General features: G+C 41.9%; 1 protein-coding gene across 10 annotated transcripts in view; it reads left to right on the forward strand.

The window, feature by feature from the left end:
• The window catches only part of PHACTR3 (phosphatase and actin regulator 3), a 271,324-nt gene that overhangs the window by 211,684 nt on the left and 35,994 nt on the right, over nucleotides 1-23,646 (forward strand). For all 10 annotated transcript variants that reach the window (XM_005569489.3, XM_074005622.1, XM_065523361.1 and 7 more), the window contains one exon: nucleotides 17,141-17,294. In XM_005569489.3, coding sequence (XP_005569546.1) covers nucleotides 17,141-17,294 — 154 coding nt within the window. The remainder of the gene's footprint in view (nucleotides 1-17,140; nucleotides 17,295-23,646) is intronic.

Below are 23,646 nucleotides of genomic sequence, written 5' to 3' on the forward strand. Positions count from 1 at the left end.
GGGTGTGCTGGGAGATATTGGGAGTTCAGCTCAAACAGAGTGAAGAGACCTCAATTAATGCAATAGACTGTTGAAATCCCACAAAGACCAAGACTTAGGAGTAAGGGGCCTACCTTAAGACTTTGTTCAAAGCCAAAATGGGCCTGCAGTTATTACAAATATGTTAGAGGTCTTAGAGTGTCAACAAAATGATCATAATGAATGACCAGATGGAGAATCTTAGCAGAGAAACAGAAACTAAAAGAAAACCAAATGGAAGTTCTAGAATTAAAAGGTACAATATCTGAAAATGTCACTGCTTGTGCAAGGCAGACTCCAGGACTGTTCTCACACAGGGACTTATAAAGCCAGGACATAGGCCAGGCTGGGAGGAGTTGGGGAATCCCTGCCACTCTCCTCTCCCCTGGGATTCATTACTCCCTCTACGCAAATGCCAAAGCCTCATGCACATCAATTCATGCAGCCTGAGCCCACCAGGATCCAGGACTGCCAATCCTGGCCTGCAGTTTGTGCTGGGAAATGGCTGCATTAGCAATGTGGAGACATACTTCCTTGTAACGAAGACTTTGTGCATCTCTGTAATTATGTCCTTAGGATAAATTCCAACATGCAGGCTAATTGAGAAAAAGACATTTCATGGTGAGTTTATTTTAACTCCAAAGCCTCTTTGCCTTATGTTCTTATTTATATACATTTCCTTTTTTTTCTCTTTTATAAAATTTAACTTTAAAGTTCAGGGGTGTATGTGCAGGTTTGTTATATAGATAAACTTGTGTCATGAGGGTTTGTTGTCAGATTATTTCATCACCCAGGTATTAATCTTAGTATCCATTAGTTATTTTCCCTGATCCTCTCCCTTCTCCCACCACATTGGCATCCTTTTTCTTCTCTAGAGAGTACCTGAGACTGCTTCGAAAAGCAGTAGCCAGCCAAGTGATACAGGGAGAAATAGCCAAAAGAACTCCTGTCAAAACCTACAGTAATCAGAAACTTTGACTCAGAAATTCCGCCCTTTCTAGGGATCAAGCTGACAGAAATATTCATATGCATGCAGAGAAATGCAGTAATGAGGACATTTCTGCAGCTTTGGTTAGAAGTACAAAAACAAACACTAACCTAAGTGTCCATTCATGGTGAGCTGGACCAGTAAATGATGGGATTATGTGATGTTCACACTGTGGGATTATTAACAGCTATTAAAAGGAAAGAGCTGGATTAAAACACCCTGCTTTGGAACCAGGACCAGCTGTGGTGTGGAGGAAACAGCATATTGCAAAGTACTGTATATGGTATGATCCCACTTTTGTAAAACATCAGAATTAAGTAAGAGTCTGTAAATTGTTAATGGTATAGAAATAGGTCTGGAAGTAGATACTGCAAAATGTTAGCAGTAGCTTTTTTTAGAGGTGAGATGTGGGCAGAGAAAGGGAGACTATTTTTCCTTAATACTACTGTTAGGCTTAAGTTGTTTGCAGTGAGCATACATTATTTTTGTAGCTGAGGAAGAGAACATAGTTCTTTGAGCTGAGCTGGGAGGCAGTCAGCTCTCTGGTCTCAGCTGTGACCTGAAACAACTCATATCTCCATGAACTTTGGTGTTCTTTTCATTAATTCACCAGCGAGGTGAGGGTAGGAGGAGAGCCTGGTGAGCACCTTTTAGCTCCAACATGGTATGAATGTTTATCCAAAACTCATGTTGAAATTTAATTGCCATTATAGCAGTAATAAGAGGTGGGACTTCTAAGAGGTGATTGGGCCAGGAGAGCTCCGCCATCATGGGTGGTATTAATGCTGGTATAAAAAAGTCTGGCCCTCTCTCAGCCTCTCTTTGCCCTTCTGTTATGTTATGACATAAGAAGAAGGCCCCTTGTTATGCTGGTACCTTGCTCTTGGACTTCCCAGCCTCCAAAACTGTGAGCCAATAAATTTCTGTTCATTGTAAATTACCCAGTCTTGGGTATTCTGCTATAGAAGCACATAACAAACTAAGATGAGCTCTAATTCTGATGGTCAGAGCAAGCTCCCTGGTAGGTTGAAGGGTGGCTCTGACTGGAACTCCCCATTGGGAAGCAAATCACCCTACAACCTTGTCCTCTGGGAAGCCCTGACCTCAAGGAGCATTGCCCAGAGGAGTGGCTAGAAGGTCACTCTGGAGAAGCATGCAAGCACTTTTCATACTGATTGTATTTCTATTTATTTTTGCAAAGAGGTGGTATACTCAGTAGACATTACAAGGGAACTAAAGACTGTGCTATGAAAAGTCTCTCCTACTTCAACCTTTCAACCACCAGATTCCTTCCTCAAAGGGGCCCCAGTGCTACTGGTTTCTTATCTGTCCCGTTGGTGCTGTTTTATGCTTATACAAGCACAGATGTATTAATGTATATTAAGCTTTTCCATCTTGGAGATTAGGTATCAGGGAGAAGATTAATGTGAGATCCGCCTCCTCCTCCTTGTCCCTTTCCTGTCTCCCTACTCACCTAGGACTAGAAGGGAGGATTCTGTTGCTAGTCTTACAGCCAGGCACCTCTCTTCACTCCAGAGAGGGCAGCTGTTCATGGGATCAAAGTGCCATGTATGGTCTTCATGGAGTAGGGCTGTCGGGAACAGCTGGGAACAAATGAGGGGCCTTGGAAGCATCAACCAGGTCTCATCTGTTGATGGACATACGGGTTGTTTTTAGCTATTACAAATACATCTGTGATCAGCATTTGTGTACAGGTCTTTGTGTGGACATATGCTTTCACTTATCTAGGATAAAGAGCTAGAAGCGGAATGGCTGAGTCATGCGGAAGGTGTTTAACTTTTTAATAACCGGAAAAATGTAAAGTGATCCTGCAATTTAGAGTGGTCCTCTAATACATTCTCACCATCAAGGTATTAGAGTTTCAGTTCCTCCACATCCTCTCCAATGCTTGATGTGGTCAATCATTTTAATTTCATGTAAAGAACTCTGTGCAGATCCAGTTGGCCAAAGGCTGGGCTATGCCTATATGCAGAATTCCACAGACTTAGCAGAGAGTTAGAATTTAATTTTTAATTCTAGTGAGTGTGTTGTGGTGTCTTATTAGGGTTTTAATTTGCATTTTTCTAATAATTAATGATGAGCATTTTTTCATATACTTATCACCATATCTTCGTTGGGAAAATATCTATTAAAATCTTCTGCTCATTTTTCAAAATTAGGTCAATTGACTTTTATGTTTGAGTTTCACTGGTCAATGTGTCTGTTTTTTTGCCGTTTTAGTTATTATACCAAAATATTGTTTAGTACCATGCTGTTTTGGTTACTATAGCTTTGTAGAATATCTTTTTAAAATTTATTTTATTTTAAGGACAGGGTCTCACTCTGTTGTCCAGGCTGGAATGCAGTGGTATGACCACAGGTCACTGAAGCCTTGACCTCTTGGGCTCAAGCGATCCTCACACTTTGGCTTTCCAAGTAGCTGAGACTATAGACATGTGCCACCACACCCAGTTAATTTTTATATTTTTTTGTACAGATGAGGTCTCACTATGTTTTCCAGGGTGCTCTTGAACTCTTGAGCTCAAGCAATTCTCCCACCTTGGCCTCTCAAAATGCTGGGATTACAGGTGTAAGCCACTGCACCCAGCCTGTAGTAATATATCTTGAAGTCAGGTGGTGTCGTGCCTCCAGCTTTGTTCTTGCTCAAGATTGTTGTATATTCAGTGTCTTTTGTGGCTCCATACCAATTTTAGATTCATTTTTTTCCTGTTTTTATGAATAATGTCATTGGTATTTTGAAAAAGATTGCATTGAATCTGTATATCACTTTGGATAATACAGGCATTTTAACAATGTTTATTCTTCCAAGCCATGGACAAAGGATATTTTTTCATTTACTTATGTCATCTTCAATTTCTTTCAGTGATTCATAATTTTCAGAATACAGATCTTTTATCTCCTTGGTTGTATTTATTCCCATTTTATTTTTTTGTAGTTATTGTGAATGGGATTATTTTCTTGATTTCTTTTTCAGATAGTTTGCTATTGCTGTACAGAAACAGTAGGGATTTTTGTGTGTTGATTTTTGTATCCTGCAACTTTATGGAATTTGTTTTTTGGTGGTGAGGTCTTTAGGGTTTTCTATATAGAAGTTTATGTCATCTGCAAACAGGAACAATTTAGCTTTTCCTTTCTAATTTGGATGTCTTTTTTTTTCTGTAGCCTAATTGCTCTGGCTAAGACTTCTAGTATTGTGTTGAATGAAAGTGGTAAAAGTGGGCATCCTTAGCTGGGTGTAGGGGCTCATGCCTCTAATCCCAGCACTTTAGGAGGCTGAGGTGTGTAGATTGAGGGTAAAGAGTTCGAGACTAGCCTGGCCAACACAATGAAACCCCATTTCTACTAAAAATACAAAAAAAATTAACCAGGTGTGGTGGTGCACACCTGTAATCCCAGCTACTTGGGAGGCTGAGGCAGGAGAATCACTTGAACCTGGGAGGCAGAGGTTGCAGTGAGCCAGGATTGTGCCACTGCACTCCAGCCTGGGCAACAGAGCAAGACTCTATCTCAAAAAAAAAAAAAAAAAAAAAAAAAAAAGACTGGTCATCCTTGTCTTGTTTCAGATCCTGAAGGAAAGGCTTTCAATTTTCCTTCTTCAAAATGATGTTAACTATGGATTTGTTATATATGGCCTTTATTATATTGAGTTACATTTCTTCTAAACTAACTTCATTAAGAGCTTTTATTATGAAGTGATGTTGAATTCTGTCAAATGCTTTTTCTGCATGTATGATGTAACATTAATTTGCATATATTGAACCATCCTTGCATCCCTGGGATAAATCCCACCTGATCATGTTGAAGGATATTTTTAAATGTGTTGTTGAATTTAGTTTGCTATTATTTTGTTGAGGATTTTTATATCTATGTTCATCAGGGATGCTGGCCTATAGTTTACTTTTTTGTTGTGTCCTTGTCTGGATTTAGTAACAGGTAATGCTGGCCTTGTAGAATAGTTTGGAAATACTTCCTTTTCAATATTTTAGAATAGTTTAAGAAGAACTGATATTAGTTCCTTAAATGTTTGGTGGAATTCAGAAGTGAAGCAATCAGGTCCTGGACTTTTCTTTGGTGGGAGACTTTTTAGTACTGACTCAATCTCCTTACTCATTATTAGTCTGTTCTCATTTTCTATTTCTTCATAATTAAATCTTGGTAGGCTGTATGTGTCCAGTAAAAGATCCATTTCTTCTAGGTTATCCAATTGTTCATACTGTGCATGTAATTGTTCCCATTTTATTTTTTTGTAGCTATTGTGAATGGGATTATTTTCTTGATTTCTTTTTCAGATAGTTTGCTATTGCTGTACAGAAACAGTAGAGATTTTTGTATGTTGAGGTTTGTATCCTGCAACTTCATGGAATTTGTTTACATATAAACATGTAATTGTTTATAATAGTGTCTTATGATTCTTTCTGTGGTATCAGTTGTAATGTTCCATTTTTCATCTCTGATTTTCTTTCATTTCTTAGTCTAGCTAAAGATTTGTCACCTTTATCTTTTCAAAAAAACCTCATTTTGTTAATGTTTTGTATTTTCCAGTCTTTATTTTATTTCTGCTCTAACCTTTATTTTTTTTCCTTCTAATTTTGGGTTGAGTTTGTTCTTTTCCTGGTTTCTTGAGGTATAGTGTTAGGTTGTTTATTTCACATCTTATTTTTTGATGTAGGCAATTATTGTTATATACTTCCTTGTTACAACTGTTTTTGCTGTATCTCATAGGGTTTGGTATGTTTTGTTTTTATTTTTGTTTGTCTCAAGATACTTTCTAACTTCCCTTTTAATTTCTTTGTTGACTCCTTGGTTATTCAGGAGCATGATGTTTTATTTCCTCATATTGGTAAAGTTTCTAAAGTTCCTCCTTGTATTAATTTTTGGTTTTATAGCTTTGTTGTCAAAGAAGATACCTCATATGATTTTGGTCTTCTTAAATTTGTTAAGACTTGTTTTCTGGCCTAATATATAATCTATCTTGGAGAGTGTTCCATGTGCAATTGAGAAGAATGTGTATTCTGCAGCTGCTGGATAGAATGTTCTGTAAATGTACCTTATATCTGTTTTGTGTAGAGTACACTTTAAATCCAATATTTCTCTGATCATTTTTTGTCTGGATGATCTGAACATTGCTGAAGTAAGGTGTTGACATCCCCTGCTATTATTGTATTGCAATTTATGTCTTCATTTAGATCTAATTATATGTCCTTTATATATTTAGGTACAAATTTATATGCATATATTTTTACAATGGTAATATCCTCTTGTTGAATTGATTTCATCATTGTATAATGACCTTTTACAGGTTTTGACTTAAACTCTATTTTATCAGATATAAGCATAGCTACTCATGCTTTTCTTTGGGTTTTAGTTTGCATGGAGTATATTTTTCCTTCCCTTTACTTTCAGTCTGTGTCCTTAGAGGTGAAGTGAATCTCTTGTAGGCAGCATACAATTAGGTCTTGTTTTTAAAAATCGATTTAGCCACTCTGTATGTTAGCTGGAGACTTTATTCATTTATATTCAAAATTAGTGTTGATGTTACGTAAAGACTCCTGCCATTTTGTTACTTGTTTTCTGGTTATTTTATAGATCTTTTGTTCCTCTTTTCCTCTGTTGTTGTTTACCTTTGTGGTTTGATGGTTTTTTGTAGTGCTAAGCTTTGATTCTTTCCTTGTTCTCATTTGTGTATCTGCTATAATTTTTTTGTTACCATGAGATTATATAAAAAATTATAAAGTTATAATACACTATTTTAAGTTGAAAACAACATGACTGTGGTCACATACAAATACTGTATAGACTTTTACCTTACCCCGCCCCCACAATTTATAATTTTACTGCCTTAATTTACATCTTTTTAATTTCGTGTGTTTCTTAACAACTTATTGTAGCTATAGTTGCTTTTGACCATTTTGATTTTTTAATATTCATACTAGAGATTTTAAAGATTTACCTATACCATTATCATAATGTAGATTCTGATGTTGATTATGAATTTGCCTCTACTAGTAAGTTTTATACTTTCACATGTTTTCATGATAGTAATTATTGTCCTTTCACTTCTGGTTGAAGTACTCTCTTAAGCATTTCTTGTAAAGGCAATCTAGTGGTAATGAATTTCCTCAGTTTATTCTTGCCTGGGAAAGATTGTATTTCCTCTGTTTCTCAAGGATAGCTTTGCTGGATATAATATTCCTGGTTAGTAGGGCTTTTGTTCCCCCTCTCTTATCCCATTCTCTCCAGGCCTGAGAGGTTTCTGCTGAGAAGTTTGCTCATAGACTATTGGGGATTCCCTTATATGTGACTTTGTTATTTTTCTTTCCTTCTGCTTTTAGAATCTCTTCTTGTTTTCACCTTTTGGTGGTTTGATTATGATGTATCTGAGAGAGGACTTCTTTGAGTTATTTGGGGATGTTTGAGTTTCATGGACCTGGATGTCCGTATCTCTTCCAGCACACGGGAATTTTTCACCTGTAATTTTGTTAAATAAGGTTTCTGTGTTTTTATCTGTCTCTTCTTACTCTGAAAATTTCATAATGCAAACATTTGTTTACTTAATGGTGTCTCATAAGTCCCACAGGCTTTCTTCATTTTTTAATCCTTTTCTCTCTCTCTCCTTTTCCCTCTGGATAGGTTATTTTGAGTTCAGAAGTTCATTTTGCTTGATCTAGTCTGTCGTTGAAGCTCTCAATTTAAAAAATTATTTATTGACTTCTTCAGCTATAAGATTTCTGTTTGTTCCTTTTTAAATGATGCCTCTTTGTTGACTTTCTTATTCAGATCATAAATTGTTTTCCTGATTTCATTGAATTTTCTACTGTATTCTCTTGTATCTTGCTAAGGTTTCTTAAGATCATTATTTTGAATTTCTTTTCATGCAATTCATAAAGTTTTATTTCTTTAGGGTCAGTTGTTGGAGAATTATTGTTTCTTTGGCAGCATCATGTTTCCTTGCTTTCTTGTTTATTGTGTCGGTGCATTGATATCTGCACATATTGTGGTACAGTCACCTCTTCTAATTTTATAGAGTGGCATATTTTGGGAAAAACTTTTACCTGTAGATGGGTCCTAAGGTGTCAGTAAGGTAGAGTGCATTGCTCTTGGTTCCAGGTGGGTGCAGTAGTATAGTCTCTGTGTAGGTTTTTCAGCTGTAATCAATGTCAGCAGTGCCTGTGAGTGCCTCTGTTGCCTAGTCTGCAGAAGTCTGTGGCAATAGTGGTAGCAAGCTATAGTATTAGTTTCCTCATTGGCTCCAAAATACTTTTTCTATGTACATTGAGGTAATTATGTGCTTTTCTTTTTTCAGTTTGTCAATTTTGGTAAATTACATTGTTGTTTTTTGAGTGATAAACTAATCTTGCCTCCTGAAATAAAAACTCCACTTGGTCATGGTGTATCACAATTTTTATAAATTATTAGGTTTGATTTGCCAATTTTTTTAGAGTTTTATGGAATATTGGCCTTTCATTTTCTTTTCTTGAAATATTTTCTAGTTTTACTTTCTCAGAGTAAATTCTGATTTCACAGAATGATTTGTAGTCTCTGTCTTAGTTTATTCATGCTGCTATAACAAAATACCACAGACAAGGTGGTAATAAATAACACAAATTTATTTTTCCCAGTTCTGAAGGCTAGGAGTTGAAGATACTGGCAGGTTTATTGTCTGGTGAGAACCCATTATTCATAGATGGAAGGACAAAAAGAGGTGAACTATTGTGAAGCCCTTTTTATAAGGGCCTTAAATCCATTCATTAGGGAGGAGCCCTTAAGCCATTCATGATGGAGGAGACCTCCTGACCTAATCACTTCCAAAAGTCCCTGCCTCTTAATACCATTACGTTGGAGATTAAGTTTCAACATGAATTTTGGAAGGGACACAAACATTCAAACCATAACAACTTCCTTTCACTTTTTTGAAATAAATTATATAAAATTACTATTATTCCCTAAATGCTTTGTAGAACTCATCAGTGCATGTGTCTGAGACTGCAGTGTGTATGTGCATGAAGATTTTTAATTAGAATTCTAATTTTTAATAAATATAGGTCCATTCTGGTTACATATTTCTTCTTCAGTGAGGTTTGGTAGTTTGTGTTTTTTCAAGGAATTTTTTCATTTTATATCAATTGTTAAATTTATTAGCATGAAGTGATTCATTATATTTTCTTGTATCTTCTTAACATTTTTAGAATTAAATGAGGTCAGTGTCACCTCTCTGGTTTCTGATATAGGTAATTTGTGTGTTCCCTCATCATCTCTTTTTTCTTCTTCTTCCTGATGAATTATTTTCTTTATTATTATTTTTTATTTCATTGGTTTCTGATTTGATCCTTATTATCTTTTTCTTCTACTCCTGTGGTTTATTTTGTTCTTCTTTTTCTAGGTTCCTAAGATGGAACCTGATATCATTGATTTGAGGCTTTTCTTCTTTTTTAATATTGACATTTAATGTTAGTAGATGTTACCATTATTTTGATATATTGTATTTTCATTTGTTTCAAAACACTTTCACATTTCCCTTTTGATTTCTTGTTGGAGCTATTAATTATTCAGTAATTTAGTTTCCAAATATGTGGGTATTTTTCTAGAGGTTTTTTTTTTTTTTTTTTTTCTCTTTGAGACAGAGTCTCACTCTGTGGGTTTACGCCATTCTCCTGCCTCAGCCTCGTAAGTAGTTGGGACTACAGGTGCCTACCACCTCGCCCGGCTAGTTTTTTGTATTTTTTAGTAGAGACGGGGTTTCACCATGTTAGCCAGGATGGTCTCGATCTCCTGACCTTGTGATCCGCCCATCTCGGCCTCCCAAAGTGCTGGGATTACAGACTTGAGCCACCGCGCCCGGCCTTCTAGAGGTATTTTTTATTGATTGCCAATTTATTTCCACTCTGGTCAGAGAACATACTTGGTATGACTGAGTCCTTTGAAATTTATTGAAGCTTATTTCTGGTCCAGAATGTCCTATCTTGGTAAATGTTGTGTGTGTACTTGAAAAGAGCACATGCTCTTCTGTTGTTTGGTATAATGCTTTGTAAGTGTTAGATCAAATTGGTTGATAATGTCATTCATGTCTTCAGTAGCCTTGCAGGTTTTCTATTTGTTCTATGAATTATTTAGAGCGGGGTTTTGAAATCTCCAAGTAATAATGTGTGGATTTATTTATTTCTTGCCTCAGTTCTATCAATTTTTGCTTTATGTGTTTTAAAGCTCACATAGGTTTGTCAATATGCTTATCATTATGCTCTCCTGATGAAGTTATCTCTTTATCATTATAAGATGACCCTTTTCAAAGAACCTGATGAGGTTTCTTGTTCTGAATTCTACCTTACTTGACATTAATATGCCCATTTCAGCTCTGTTTGATTAGTGTCAGAATGGTACGTCTTTTTTAAGATTTTATTTTTAATCTATTTGTATCTTTATATATAAAATTTTGTTGTTCTTTATGTTCCTTATATATAAGACATGTTTTGTGGCAGCATATGGCTTTGTCTCATGTTTTAATCCATTCTGAAAATTTTTGCCATTAATTAGGGTATTCTAACCATTTGCACTTAATGATTACTTTATTAGGTTTAAATCTACCATCTGGCAATTTATTTTCTATTTGTTCCGTCTAGTTTCTTCCATCTTTTCTATCTTTCTGCTTTCTTTTGGATTGATTGGAGTGATTCTTTTATTCCACTTTATCTCCTCTGTTGGCTTATTAGCTATATACCTCTTTAACTACTTCCATAGTATAATGGTTGCTTTAGTGTTATAGCATACCTCTCTATCTGCCTACCTCAAGTGATAGTATGCTAAGTCATTTTTAGGCTCATGATCTCACCAGAGAATACTTCTATTCTCCTTTCCCAACATTTGTTCTATTGTTGTCCATTTCACCCATGTTATAAACCTCATACTACTTTATTTTTATTATCAGCATCAGTTTTCTTTTAAAGATAAATAATAAGAAAATAATTATATATTTATACTTGTAGTTACCATTTCTGTTACTCTTCTTTCCTTTGTATAGATTCAGATTTCTATTGGCTGTCATGTTCCTTCTGCCTAAAGGATTTCCTTTGTCATTTCTTATAATGCATGTCTGCTGATGATGAAATCGTCCAGCTTTTTTATGTCCAAGAAGGTACTTATTTTGTCTTTATTTTGAAAGATAGTTTTTCCAAGTCTGGAATTCCGAGTTGTCTGGGGTTTTTTTTCTTTCATTACTTTGTAATTGTTGCTCCACTGTCTTGTCATCTGCATTGTTTCTCTTGAGACATCTGCTGTCATTCTCTTTGTTACTCTATACAGAGAATACAGGGCATGTCTTTTTATTTCTGTACACTTTTAATATTTTCTCATGGTTATAGACTTTGATTACCATGGCCCAGACACAGTTTTCTCTCTGTTTCATGCATAAAGTTCACTGAGCCTTTTCCTGCTTCTTTGCAGGCATGGTAATTTTTTATTGGATGACACATGTGAATTTTACCTTCTTGGGTGTTGGATGTTTTCTGTGTTACTATAAATACTCTTGAGTTTTGTTCTGGGAAGCAGTTAAGTTACTTGAAAATAGTCTAATTCCTCCCAGGTTTTACTTTAACATTTGTTAGATAGAACCAGAGCAGTGCTCAATTATTGAGTTAGCTCAATGGCTAACTCCCATTCCACAGGCAGAACCCCCTGTGTACTCTATTCAATGTCCGTACATCATGAAGTTTTCTGTCTGGCTGATGGGAACCGGCCCTCTGTCCAGTGCCATGTGTTCACTGGGCACTGCTACCTCATCATTTCAGAGGATTCCTTCCTCAGAGGCACATATTAATCCACTGAAGGTTCAAGGGACCCTCTGCAGATCTTTGAGTCTTCTTTCTATGCAACTCTCTCCTCTCCAGGTATCGTTCATGCTAACTCTGGCTGCCCTCATCCCCTTAGCATCTCAGGTTCATCTTCTCAACTCTGGGAGTTTTCAAGGCTCTTTGTGGGTTTCCCCTCCCTGGACTGTGGCCTGGCAACTCTCTAGAGGCAGTAGCTGGCCAGTCATGGGGCTACTCCATTTGATTCTCATTTCTCAAGGATCACTGTCTTTTGTTGCTGATTTCTACCACATTGAAAACTACTGTTTTATATATTTTGACTTCATGTTTGAGGTTTGAGTGAGAAAGACAATTTAGTCCATGTTTTTCTGCCTTGGTCAGAAGCAGAAGCTAATGTCATAACTTTTTACTTTGAAGACTGAGACAAGTTTTCACAGCATATTCCTGCTAGAGAACAAAGTTAGGCTCTGCTATTGGGCGTCCCCAGATGGGAACCCCACTTACCTTTGAGGCTTCAGCTCAGAGGCTACTTCCTTCAGAAATCCCTTTCTGGCACACTACCTTCCTCATGTGGCTTATTTGTTTTCTCTTGCACCAGATCATTCCGCAGCTTTTGAGTTTGTATATGGCAACGGTGAACAAGGTATAATCCTTGCTGTAGATAAACTTACTATATTTGTTTTTCTCCATGGAGTGAAAATGTTTTAAGCTCATATAATGACCATGGTTAGGGAAAGAGCCACACAAATAATTAGGATATGTTGTGACAATGCACAAATAGAAACACACATAATGTGCTTAAGAACATGATAAATGCTGGTTTTACCTTTCCTTCCCTCACCTGCCAAGCTCGCGGGGCATATGCGGCGTCTTCTTCATCTTTCCTCTTTGGTGCCAGGTGTGGGAGAGCTCCATTATGGACAGGTGCCTCATCGAACTGAGCAGATCCATGAATGTCAGGCTGGGAGTGTGGTCGCTGGGGTCAGGCCTCGGTTTACATCCTGGTTCTGCCTCTTAACCACTGTGTGCTTCAACAGGAGAGCAGGAGGTCCTGCTTAGTTTTGGACGTGCTAAGTTTGTGATGCCTGCTAGAGATCTGGGGAAAGCATGGTGAAGAAAGCTGAATGTGAAGAAAGCTGAATGTTTAGGAGGGAGGTGGTGTCCTGGGATGGAAATCTATAGCCAGTAGCAGTTGGTTCTTAGTGTCACGGGACACAGGAGGTCATATAGGAAGCAAATGCGGACAGAGAGTGAAGGGGTTTGAGGATTGGGTCCTGGGCACACCCACATCTGGAGGTGGGGGAGATGATGAAAAGCCAGCAAAGTAAACTGAGACATGATCATTGAAGCAGGAGGATAGCAGGCTAGGGCAGAGACCTGGAAGGAGAGAGAAGAGAGCCTTTCACAAAGAAGGGAGTGACCGACAGTGTCCATGCTTCTGTGTGCTTGAGTACAGAGTGTGGGATTCTCCTGAGCATCCTTTGCTCCACTGGGATGGAAGATGGGACCTGATGAAACCGGGGCTAGGGGAATATCCTGAGCCCCACATGTGTCTGTGTCCGTGTACGGGGAGTGCGGAAGGTAGCTCCTGCTTGGTGAGGTGGAGCTGAGAGCGGTGCCACTTAGCAGCTATCTGTGCTCCTCTGGTACTTGGAGAGAAGGAGCCAGCATTTGCCCATCCTTCCTCCTAAGCCCTATCAGTTGTGAATTGGGAAGATGCCCCCGCCCACCACATTTGCTGGAGTTGGACTAGAGCTGGTAATATCAGGGTTTTACTTTTTAGTGTAATTTCTTGTACAATGCATGGATTTTTATTGAGTTTTGCTAATAAAGAGCTCCATAGGGTATTACTGAACAGGTCTGGTGTGAAGATAAATGAAAGCTGTGTACTTGGAAAGACAATGCTGTATTATTTTCAAACCCCCCTGAGAAAAAGGCTTTTTGCACTGGGTAAGCTCTGGATCGAGTCCAATACAGACACCCTTGCAGAAGTGGTATTCCAGGAAACACAAGATGGGTCAAATGATGACAGTTTGTGGGGGGGTGGTGGGGAATGAGTCTTTGAAGAGCTGTAGCCCCTTTCTTTTCCCTCAGTGGCTGCCAGGCAGCTGGTCTCTACCACAAGTGCAGACTGTCACATGTCAAGGCTATTGCAGAGCTGAATAATGGGGCACAGGACTGGAAAAGGTGAAACGTTTTTTTCAAAATTCAGCCAATTTTTCTGGAATAAACATTCCTTGTTATGCGGTAAACATGTGCGCTTAATTTCCAGAGTTGTGAAAAAGTTGACTGCAATCTTTTTTGCCAGTTTTCTTTTTGTGTTTACAAAGGATTTTTTTTTGCCATTTTCTGTGATGTTATTTAACAATGTTCTTTCTAAGCAGTGACTTCCTTTTTTAATAAGGAAATTGTATTTTAAAAAATAAAATACAGTAACCAAAATTAAGTAAAATGATCAGTTCTTGGCTTTTATATGCCAATTTATTATAACAAATATTTACAAACTTGGACACATACACATAAATATTTCTACATATAATATGCATACTTTCTGTCATTTGTTTCCTTAGCAATATATAGTAACTATCTTTTGTCATTCTGTAACATATACACTGCCATTTTTAATAGGTACACAATATTCAGATGAAACAGATGCATCGTAATTTAACATATATCCTCTTACTGGATGTTTACGTTGTGTTCAATTTCTTACTTTTATGAAAAAGTCCGGGATGAACATCCTTTTATGTCCTTTTTTTTTTTTTTTGAGACAGAGTTTTGCTCTTGTTACCCAGGCTGGAGTGCAATGGTGCGATCTTGGCTCACTGCAACCTCCGCCTCCCAGGTTCAAGCGATTCTCCTGCCTCAGCCTCCTGAGTAGCTGGGATTACAGGCATGCGCCACCATGCCTGGCTAATTTTTTATATTTTTAGTAGAGACGGGGTTTCTCCATGTTGGTCAGGTTAATCTCAAACTCCTAACCTCAGGTGATCCGCCCGCCTCAGCCCCCCAACGTGCTGGGAGTACAGGTGTGAGCCACCGTGCCCGGCCCTTTTATATGCTTTTTATGTGCTTGTCCCAATCATTTTAGGAGATAGACTCCTAGAAGTGGGATTTCCAGATCAAAGGATAGGAGAAAGCAAGTGCGTTTGGGGGCATTTGGGGAGGGTGATGTCTGTCCCACAATCTAGACTGAAAGGTCTTCCTCCATCCCTGCACCTGTTTCTCAGCCTCTACCTCTTGCTCCGTGCTAGGGAGCCTGCTCAGGGAAGACATGCTTATTTAGATTAATTCAATCAGTGGGTAGAAGGATCATTCAAATCCATGAAAAGTCCTCATTTTAAGCTATGTCTTTTGGGAATTTCCTCTTTTGGCTTTGAAGTAGCAAAACCTGGTAACCTTCTGATACCTTGGTGAGGATCAGTCAGATCAGTAAGTTTTTGTTGTGGTCCTACTGTGTATCCTTGCTGTGTTCATAGAGGCTGGATTAATAAGTAAATGAGAATGACTTGCTCCTAGCACAGATTTCACACAGAGTGAGTTTTCGTTTATGTCTAGAAATCTGCAAAGAAGGGAACTTTTTCTCAGTTAAGAACAAATATTAAAAGTATGTGATGATAAGCCTGAGACATTTGCAATGGGCTCAAGGACTTGCTTCATCAAAAACTGAAAAGATTAAACCACATTCAGTATGGTTTTATGTTTAAGCATATTACAGTTCTCTGAAAACGGCAGTTCCTTTTTCCTGTATTAGACCCTCCGCATTATGAAGGAATCTGTCCCGAGACCTTTGAGAGTTCTGCATTCATGAATGTCACCATAGCATCCAGTCTCTCTCATAACATGCGGTAAAGGCCAACTGAAAAATGGCTGTGACTCCTCCAGGCTCCTGAGGAGACTATAAATACAAGACTGCAGTCATTTATAAAGCTATTAAAACAAAGTGGGGCCGGAGCCCTTGCTGAAATGATTTTCAGAGTTGTTATTTTCTCTCTAAAACACATGGCAAACAATGGCATGTTAGAAATTCAAGACTTGGCTGAGTTCCGCTTTTTGTATTTTACTTTATCCCACACTTCTGCGAAATGACCATGTTGTTCAACTGACTTGCTTGCTTTGCGTTCCCGTCTGCACACTAGGAGTTGACTTCCTTTTGTGTACCATGTTTCTTAAGAAGTAAAACCTGCCTTCATCTATGGAAGCGACCCTGTTGGATAATGACTTCAGCCCCCAGGAATTAAATCCTGGCCCAAGAAAACTGCAAAAGCACAAACTGCAAAACTGCAACCTACATTGTATGTGATACTTTGGAGTTACTTGCAGGCAGCAGCACCTGCAGTGGCAGGGCAGGTGGGGACTGTGTTGTTGGGAAAGCTCAATTAACCAGCACCCACATTTCCTAGTACGCTAAGGAATGACCCTGTCTGCCTGTGAAAGAGCTAAACCCCATCTCTGCTCCTGAGTAAACATGAACATTCTGTTCCCTAATACCTTCCTCTCATGCTGTTAACTTCACTCAGCTGATTTCAGACACACATAGAATAACACAAAGGCTGGCCTAGCAGACCTGGAGTCAGCCCACCCTTCAGTTCACACAGCAGTATTCACCGATAATCTACCATCTCCACACCCTGCTAGGACGTGGTGGGTGGGGAAAGGCTGTCGCTTAAAGTCTGTGCAGGAGACAGATGATAAACAAACTGGAAAGATACCAGTTGGTTGGGGGGATTAAGATAAGTGGAGTGGTGGTGATTGGAGGCTCAGGGGGTTTCTGAGAAGCTGGTTCCAGCCCTGGATGGTCCCGGCAGAGCCGTGTGGCAGGCAGAGGAAGGAGGTGACACGGAGACCCTAAGGTGGGACATCTAGAAACTGAAGGAAGAGCCATGTGGCTGGGGGGACGGTGGACAGGGAGAAAGTGCAGGGACCATGTGGAGCTGGGTGGGGGCAGCGGCCACCATGGGGAAAGTCACTGTGTCATTTTTGGTCCAAACTCAGACATTTTTGAAAGAAAAACGTGACTGCTATTAGTAATCATCTGGGACAGCAGGTGTCAACCTGGACTGTACCTGGAAACCCATGAGTTAGGCGGCTTAGTGGACAGAGACGCTGGCATCACCTTGCCCCTGTGTTGCCCACCGTTCCACTGGAAAGTGCCGCAAGCTGGCGAGCGTGTGTCCTCTCGGTTCTAGCCACCATCACCCTGGTCCGGAGTCCTTCCTCTGGCAGGTGGGCAGCTGCATTGACAAGCCAGCCCTCCATTAAGACCTGTCTCCTTTGTTTCCTTCTCTCCTCTTGCCCTGGATGGGGCTCTTAGGAACACTGCCACGGAAATGCAAGAAGGAGCTCCTGGCCGTGAAGCTAAGGAACCGGCCAAGCAAACAGGAACTGGAAGACCGGAACATTTTCCCCCGAAGGACTGATGAAGAAAGACAGGAGATCCGGCAGCAGATCGAGATGAAGCTCTCCAAGTAAGTGGCAGCGTGCGGACACAGTTGGGCCTGTGCTCCGGCCTTGCAGGCTGAGCCCCTCTGAGATCCCACATGCTGAGTGTGCCAGGCCGGGGCGCACAACCCACCGTCTGCAGCAGGTCTCTTGACCCCGCCACCATTGACGTTAGGGGCCATGTGGGGGCCCTTTCCTGTGGGGACTGTCCCGTGCACGCTCAGATGTTTAGCATCATTCTTGGCCTCTACACACGACACTTCCCGTGACAATCAAAACTGTCCCTGGACATCATCAAATGCCTCCTGGAGGGTGAATTGCTCCACTGGCCTGTAGGAGCCAGGCAAGGACTGGGCCAAACTGATGAGGACATGGCTTGTCAGTGTTAGAGACAGGGGACGTCTCTGTTCACCTCTATCTGATCATTTTCCTGCAAGAAGGTGGATCCAGTGTTGCCAGATCTTCTAAGTTTGTCAAGTAAAGCTACCTCCCTTCCCCTCCCACCCACACACACACAGTTATGCAGTCACGTGTCATTTAATGACAGGATACATCCTCAGAAATGCGTCATTAGGAGATTTTGTTGTCGTGGGAACATCACAGAGCGCACTACACAAACCCAGAGGGTGCGGTCTGCTGCACATCTGACTACGTGCTGTAGCTGATGGTTCCGGGGCTACAGACCCGTACAGCACATGACTCTACTGAATACTGCAGGCAATTCTAGCACATCACCGTATTGAAACATTTCTCAATATAGAAAACGTACATTAAAATATGACATACAAAATACTAAAAAGTTCCCTCTGTATAGAGCACTTACCATGCATGGAGCTTGCAGGCCTGGAAGTTGCTCTGGGTGAGTCCCGAGTGAGTGGTGAGCCAACTAGCGCGTGAAAGTGCACCACTGCAGACTTCAGACTCACTGCACTCTTAGGCTATGCTACATTTATAGAAACATATTTTCTTCAATAATAAGTTAACCTTAGCTTACTATAACTTTTTACTGGAAAAACTTTTAACTTTTGGACTCTTATAACAGCACTTAGCACAAAACACAAATTATATAGCTGCATAAAAATAATTTCTCCTTACCCTTATTCTATAAGCTTTTTATACTTTTCAATTTTATGTTTTACTTTTTAAATGTTTCATTAAAAATTAAAACACAAATGCCACATTAGCCTAGGCCTGCACAGGGTCAGAACCATCAATATCACTGTCGTCTTCCTCCACAGCTCGTCCCCCTGAAAGGTCTTCAGGGGCAATAACGTGCATAGGGCTGTCATCTCCTATGAGAACAGTGCCTTCCAGATTGAGGGACCTGCTGAAGGCTGCTTTACAGTTAACTTTTTTTTAATAAGTAGAAGGAGCACACTCTAAAATATTCATTAAAATTATAGTGAATACATAAAGCAGTAATACAGTCATTGAATATCATGATCAAGTGTGATGTACTGCATGGTTACACGCACTAGACTTTTAGAGGACTTGGCAGCATGGTAGGGTTTTTTACACCAGCATCGCCACAGACATGTTAGGAACGCATTACCCCAAGGTGTTATATGACAGCACCAATGTCACTAGGCATTAGTTATTTTACAGCTCCATTTTCATCTTCTGGGACTACTGTTATGTATGTGTGTCGTAGATGTCGTATATCATTGAAACGTCATGAGGTACATGTCTGCATATATACACATACATGTCTATCTACATACGCATCATTTTCTGGACAATATGTGCACCAAGTCCACCCATCTGCCCAGAGCCACGGGTGGGCACCTTCTGTGTTGCACCCCTGAAGGGTTCCCTGGGTGGTCCCTGTGGTCTGCTGGGCTGGAGATGGACTGTCTCACGGGGCAGGACAGAGTGGAGCTGCTGCGTCTTGCTGGTTGAGGTCTGTAGGGATCCAGTCATGCCCCTGAGACAGAATGGGGGCCTTCTTTTGGAAGGCAAGGCTGCCATCAGCCAGGTGGAGCTGACCTTTGTGGCGTTCCAGGGTTGGGCACCTGCCTAGTTGCTTTCCACATTCCAGAGCCACTGGAGTTCAGAACCCCTCAGAGCTTGCTGCATACCCCAGTTTGACACTGCCCAAAGGTGCCAAGAGCCACTGAGCAGGCATCAGTGGGCTTTCAGAGGAAAGTCATTCCATTCTGGCAGAGTGGGCCTCTGTTTCCTCTTTCACTGGGCCAGGTGGCAGGCTAACCTGTCCCGTGTGAGGCAGGAGAGGAAATTCTGATAAAACTCGTGCACACTGTCCCAACAGCCACAGTCTGCATCTCCTGCCCATCCTTGTGAGGTGTGAGCTGGTCTGTGCAGGGTTGGGCCTGGCAGACAGTACCCTGGACAGCCCCTAGTCCGCTCCTTCCCTCTTTAAACCTCAAAAGCCGACCTTTCCCTGGAGGGACAGTGCCCTGGGGTGAGGGGAACCAGTTCTGGGAGCGCCACTGCCTCTGTTGATTTGCTCTTCACCCTTGCTGTCCCCATGCCCGTGAGTCACTGGAGACCCTGGGAAAATGCAGGTTCTGATGGTGCGGGTGTAGGGAGGCCTGAGAGGCTGCATTTCTAGCAAGCTTCTGGGGCTGCCGACGCTGCTGGCTGCTGGCTGCTGGGCTGCAGGTCACACTTTGAGAAGCGAGGGTCTGCAGCGGGGTCCCCAGCCTGGGAACCATTGACATTTGGGCCCAGATGGTTCTCCGTGGAGGAGCCGTCCCGTGTGTGTAGTGTGTTAGCAGCATTCCTCCCGCCTTCCACTAGATACTAGTAGTACACCCTCCACTTCTGACCACCAAATGCGTCCCAGACACCGCCCAACGTCCCCAGAGGCCAGAGACAACAGAATGGTCCCTGGGTGAGAATCCATGATCTGAAGGTTGGACTCCCGCTCTGGGCAGATTTTCCTCTGAGCAGTGGGGCTCTTCATTTCTAGGAAGGGTTGTTTCTGGTCTCCGCTGGGGAGCTTGGGCCCCAGTATTCCCAACTCCCACCAAAATCCCTACTTGAGTGTTTTCACAGTGGAGGGCTGTGAACGTGAGCAGGTGAGGCCGGCCCGGGGCGGGGCTGTGCGTAGAGCACGAGGTCCTTCCCTTCCAGGTGTCGCGGAGTTGTGCTTGGGGCGCCGGTGCAGGTTGCATTTCTACCAGCGGCTGGGAAAGCCGTGCTGCTCGGCCCCTGCACCACGGTGTGGTGGTCCCAGGCTTTCATTTCGGCGAGTCTCAGTGATGGGACGTGTGTTCCTAAGGCTTGGTTTCTCTGATTTCCGGTGAGGTTGAGCATTATTTTCAGCATTTATCAGCTTTTTTGGTTTCTTCTTTGATTGATGGACTTTGCCTGAGGTTTTCTTTATCTTAATGATTTTTAGGAGTTTACTTTTGAAGCTGTGGCTTCTAATCCTTCCCCGTTTTGAGTTACATGATTCTTTTCTGTTTGGGGCTTGTATTTTCAGTTTTAAAATACTTTTCTTTGAGGTATAGAAGTTTTGATTTTTAAGGCTGTCAGTGCCAATCATAAACTTCAAGAGCTCACAGCCTTTTTCTGTGAGCACCAAGTTGTCAGAATTTTAAGGTTTATGACTCAGGCTGTCTCCGCCACCCCTACTCAGTTCGGCCGCTGTGGTAATGAGCAGCTGTAGACAATCTGAGGCTGAAGGGGCACGTCTGTGTGTCAATAAAACTTTATTTACAAAAATAGCCAGCAGTCCATTGGGTCCAACTGGCGCTTTGCTGACCCCTGATGTGCTTTATGGTTCGCACTGTTTGTACCATGTTTAAAAATCTTTCCCAGCCTGGAGGTCAACAAAATTTTATTCACTTCTGTTATCTGTGGTTGCCTTTACCTGTGCCAGTTAATAATGGTTTTCTATTTGATAATCAAACCGAGTTCTTTCAAATTACAATATTAAGTGAATTGACCTAAACAAAAAAAGGTAAGTAATGGATGATAGTACATGTGATTCAAAAACCAACAAAAATTACGGTGGTGCTTGGAATGAGAGAAGCCTGGGGTCCCCACCCTGACTGTGAAGGTGGAGAGGGAGGTTGGGAGAAGGTTGGGCTGCTGGGGATACCCCAAAGGCCCCCCTACTTAAGAAGTACCAAAACCATGGGCCCTGTGGCTTGTTTTTACTCCACTACTTACTGAATCTGGAACGAATTTTAAACCTTGGACTGGAATGTAGTAGCTCCCTGGATACTTGTCACCATGTTTAAAAACCCGGAATTAGACACAGAGAAAACAGCAGCAGAGGAGTTGCATCCCAGGAGGTCAGACATGGCTTCCTGGAGGCTCCGTTTGTTTTCCCTACAGCAGTGGCTTAATTGGTCTCCTTTGTCTCTGCTCTGCCTCCTTTCAGAGATTCCTCCACCGTCTCTTGCTAAGTAATTCAGCCTCTGGTTGCCATGGCAACGTGCCATCTACTGTATCCCAAAGAACATTTGCCATTTCTTTTTTTTTAATTTCCAGAACCTTCATATTTTATCTTCTGAGTGCTCTGGGGCCTTTTCCTGGTGAAGCAGTCACTGTTCCCCACGGCTACCCCAGAACACATCCGTGTGCTTGGTCTGGGATCCCCAGGAAGTCAGGGTCCCGTTTGAAAGAGTGAAGCAATATGCTGATTTTCACCCCTCTCTGTGTAGGAGCTCAGCTTACCTTTAAAACTTGTGTAGATGCATCAGCAGAGTATGGAGGCCCACAGTTCCTGCACGGTAGGTGTGCCCTGGAAATTATGCACAGACCCACGGGCTCTGTTGCCTCCATCCTGTCTACAGCCACCATCTCAGAGCAGTGGGAAGGACCCACTGCCGGCTTTCAGCATAGGTGCCGATCGTGTGCTGCCTTACTTTCTTTCATTTACATAATCTTCACAGTAACCCAGTCAAGCAAGTGTTACTATCATCTCCATTTTACAGATGAAAAAATTAAGACTTAGTGAGAAGGGAACTGGCCCAGGGCCACGCAGCTTGCAGAAGCTGCTGTGCAGTGTGATGGGCCATTTGTTAGAGCCCCAGGCCTGGGCCCGGGAGAAGCATTCTAGACACAAAAGCACTGTGGCTCCTTGTTTATCTTAGGCATGGCTTTGAATTTTCATATATTGGTTTGGCTTTGATCAGGGTATCTGCTGGCAATCAGGCAACATCCCAAGCCTCTCAGGCAAAGGACTTCACATTTGCTCTAAAGCAGTGCAGAATGTTGGCCGGGCACAGTGGCTCACGCCTGTCATCCCAGCACTTTGGGAGGCCGAGGCAGGCAGATCACTGGAGGTCAGGAGTTCAAGACCAGCCTGGCCAATATGGCGAAACACTGTCTCTACTAAAAATACAACATTTAGCCGGGTGTGGTGGCAGGTGACTGTAGTCCAAGCATCTACACGAGTTTTAAAGGTAAGCTGAGCTCCTACACAGAGGGGGCTGAAAATTCTCCTGAGGCAGGAGAATCGCTTGAACCCAGGAGGTGGAGTTTGCAGTGAGCCAAGATCGTGCCATTGTACTCCAGCCTGGATGACAGAGCAAGACTCTGTCTCTGGAGCGGGGGAAAGCAGTGCAGAATGTCAACCCAGCACGGAGCAGTAGGGAGTTGGACATCCTCAGGGGGAACACATAGAAAGAGACGCTGCCCAGCAAGGGCTCTGGAGCAGTGCAGCAGGTGGGCTAGAACCCCAGCTGTCCCCGCCTCGGCTGCGTGAGATAGGCCAGCACCAGTGTCTCAAAATCTCTCTCCTTGTTTGTGAAATGGGGATGGTGGCAGTACCCGCCTCAGGGCCTGCTGGAAGATTCCATGTTAGTCCCTGAAGAAAGTCGTAAAAGCACATTTTCAGCAGGGGTGCTGGGGGCCAGAGCTGCTGCTGTCACAGTCGGGGCTGGATGCACTCCTGGGCGAGCTGTTACCTGCACGGGGCAGAGGCCAGGGCAGGCCTTGGGGCGGGATGAAGTGAGTGCTGCTGCGTGAACAGCGGTCACGATGCTAGTGGGTCGGGGAGTGCAGGTGCGTTGCTGTTCATGGGGCGTGAGTGTCATTCCCATTCGTGACTGTTGTGTAATTTTGCCCGAAGAGCGAGGAATAGGTTAGGCATCTCCTAAGTCATGCACAAACCTTCTATTGTCGCTCCCCTTGGGGCATTCTTTGCTCCCAGGAATGTGTGTGAGAAGCTGATTAATGCTCAGTAGCATCTTTCAGGAGGGGGTACTTAGCGTGTTCACACAGCAGTTAGCAGATCTCTGAGCAGCTTCTCTGTACGTTTTGTTCTGTGGCCTCCAGAACATGCTATACCCTCAGGTGTCCTCCTGGGCTGTGGCCTCCCACTCTGTCTGCAGGAGCAGGACACAGCGTGCAGCGAGTTTAGATGCTTCCTCCTCTGGATGTGCTTTGGGCAAGGCAGGC

The sequence above is a fragment of the Macaca fascicularis genome, chromosome 10, assembly GCF_037993035.2.
Source record: "Macaca fascicularis isolate 582-1 chromosome 10, T2T-MFA8v1.1".
NCBI lineage: Eukaryota > Metazoa > Chordata > Mammalia > Primates > Cercopithecidae > Macaca > Macaca fascicularis.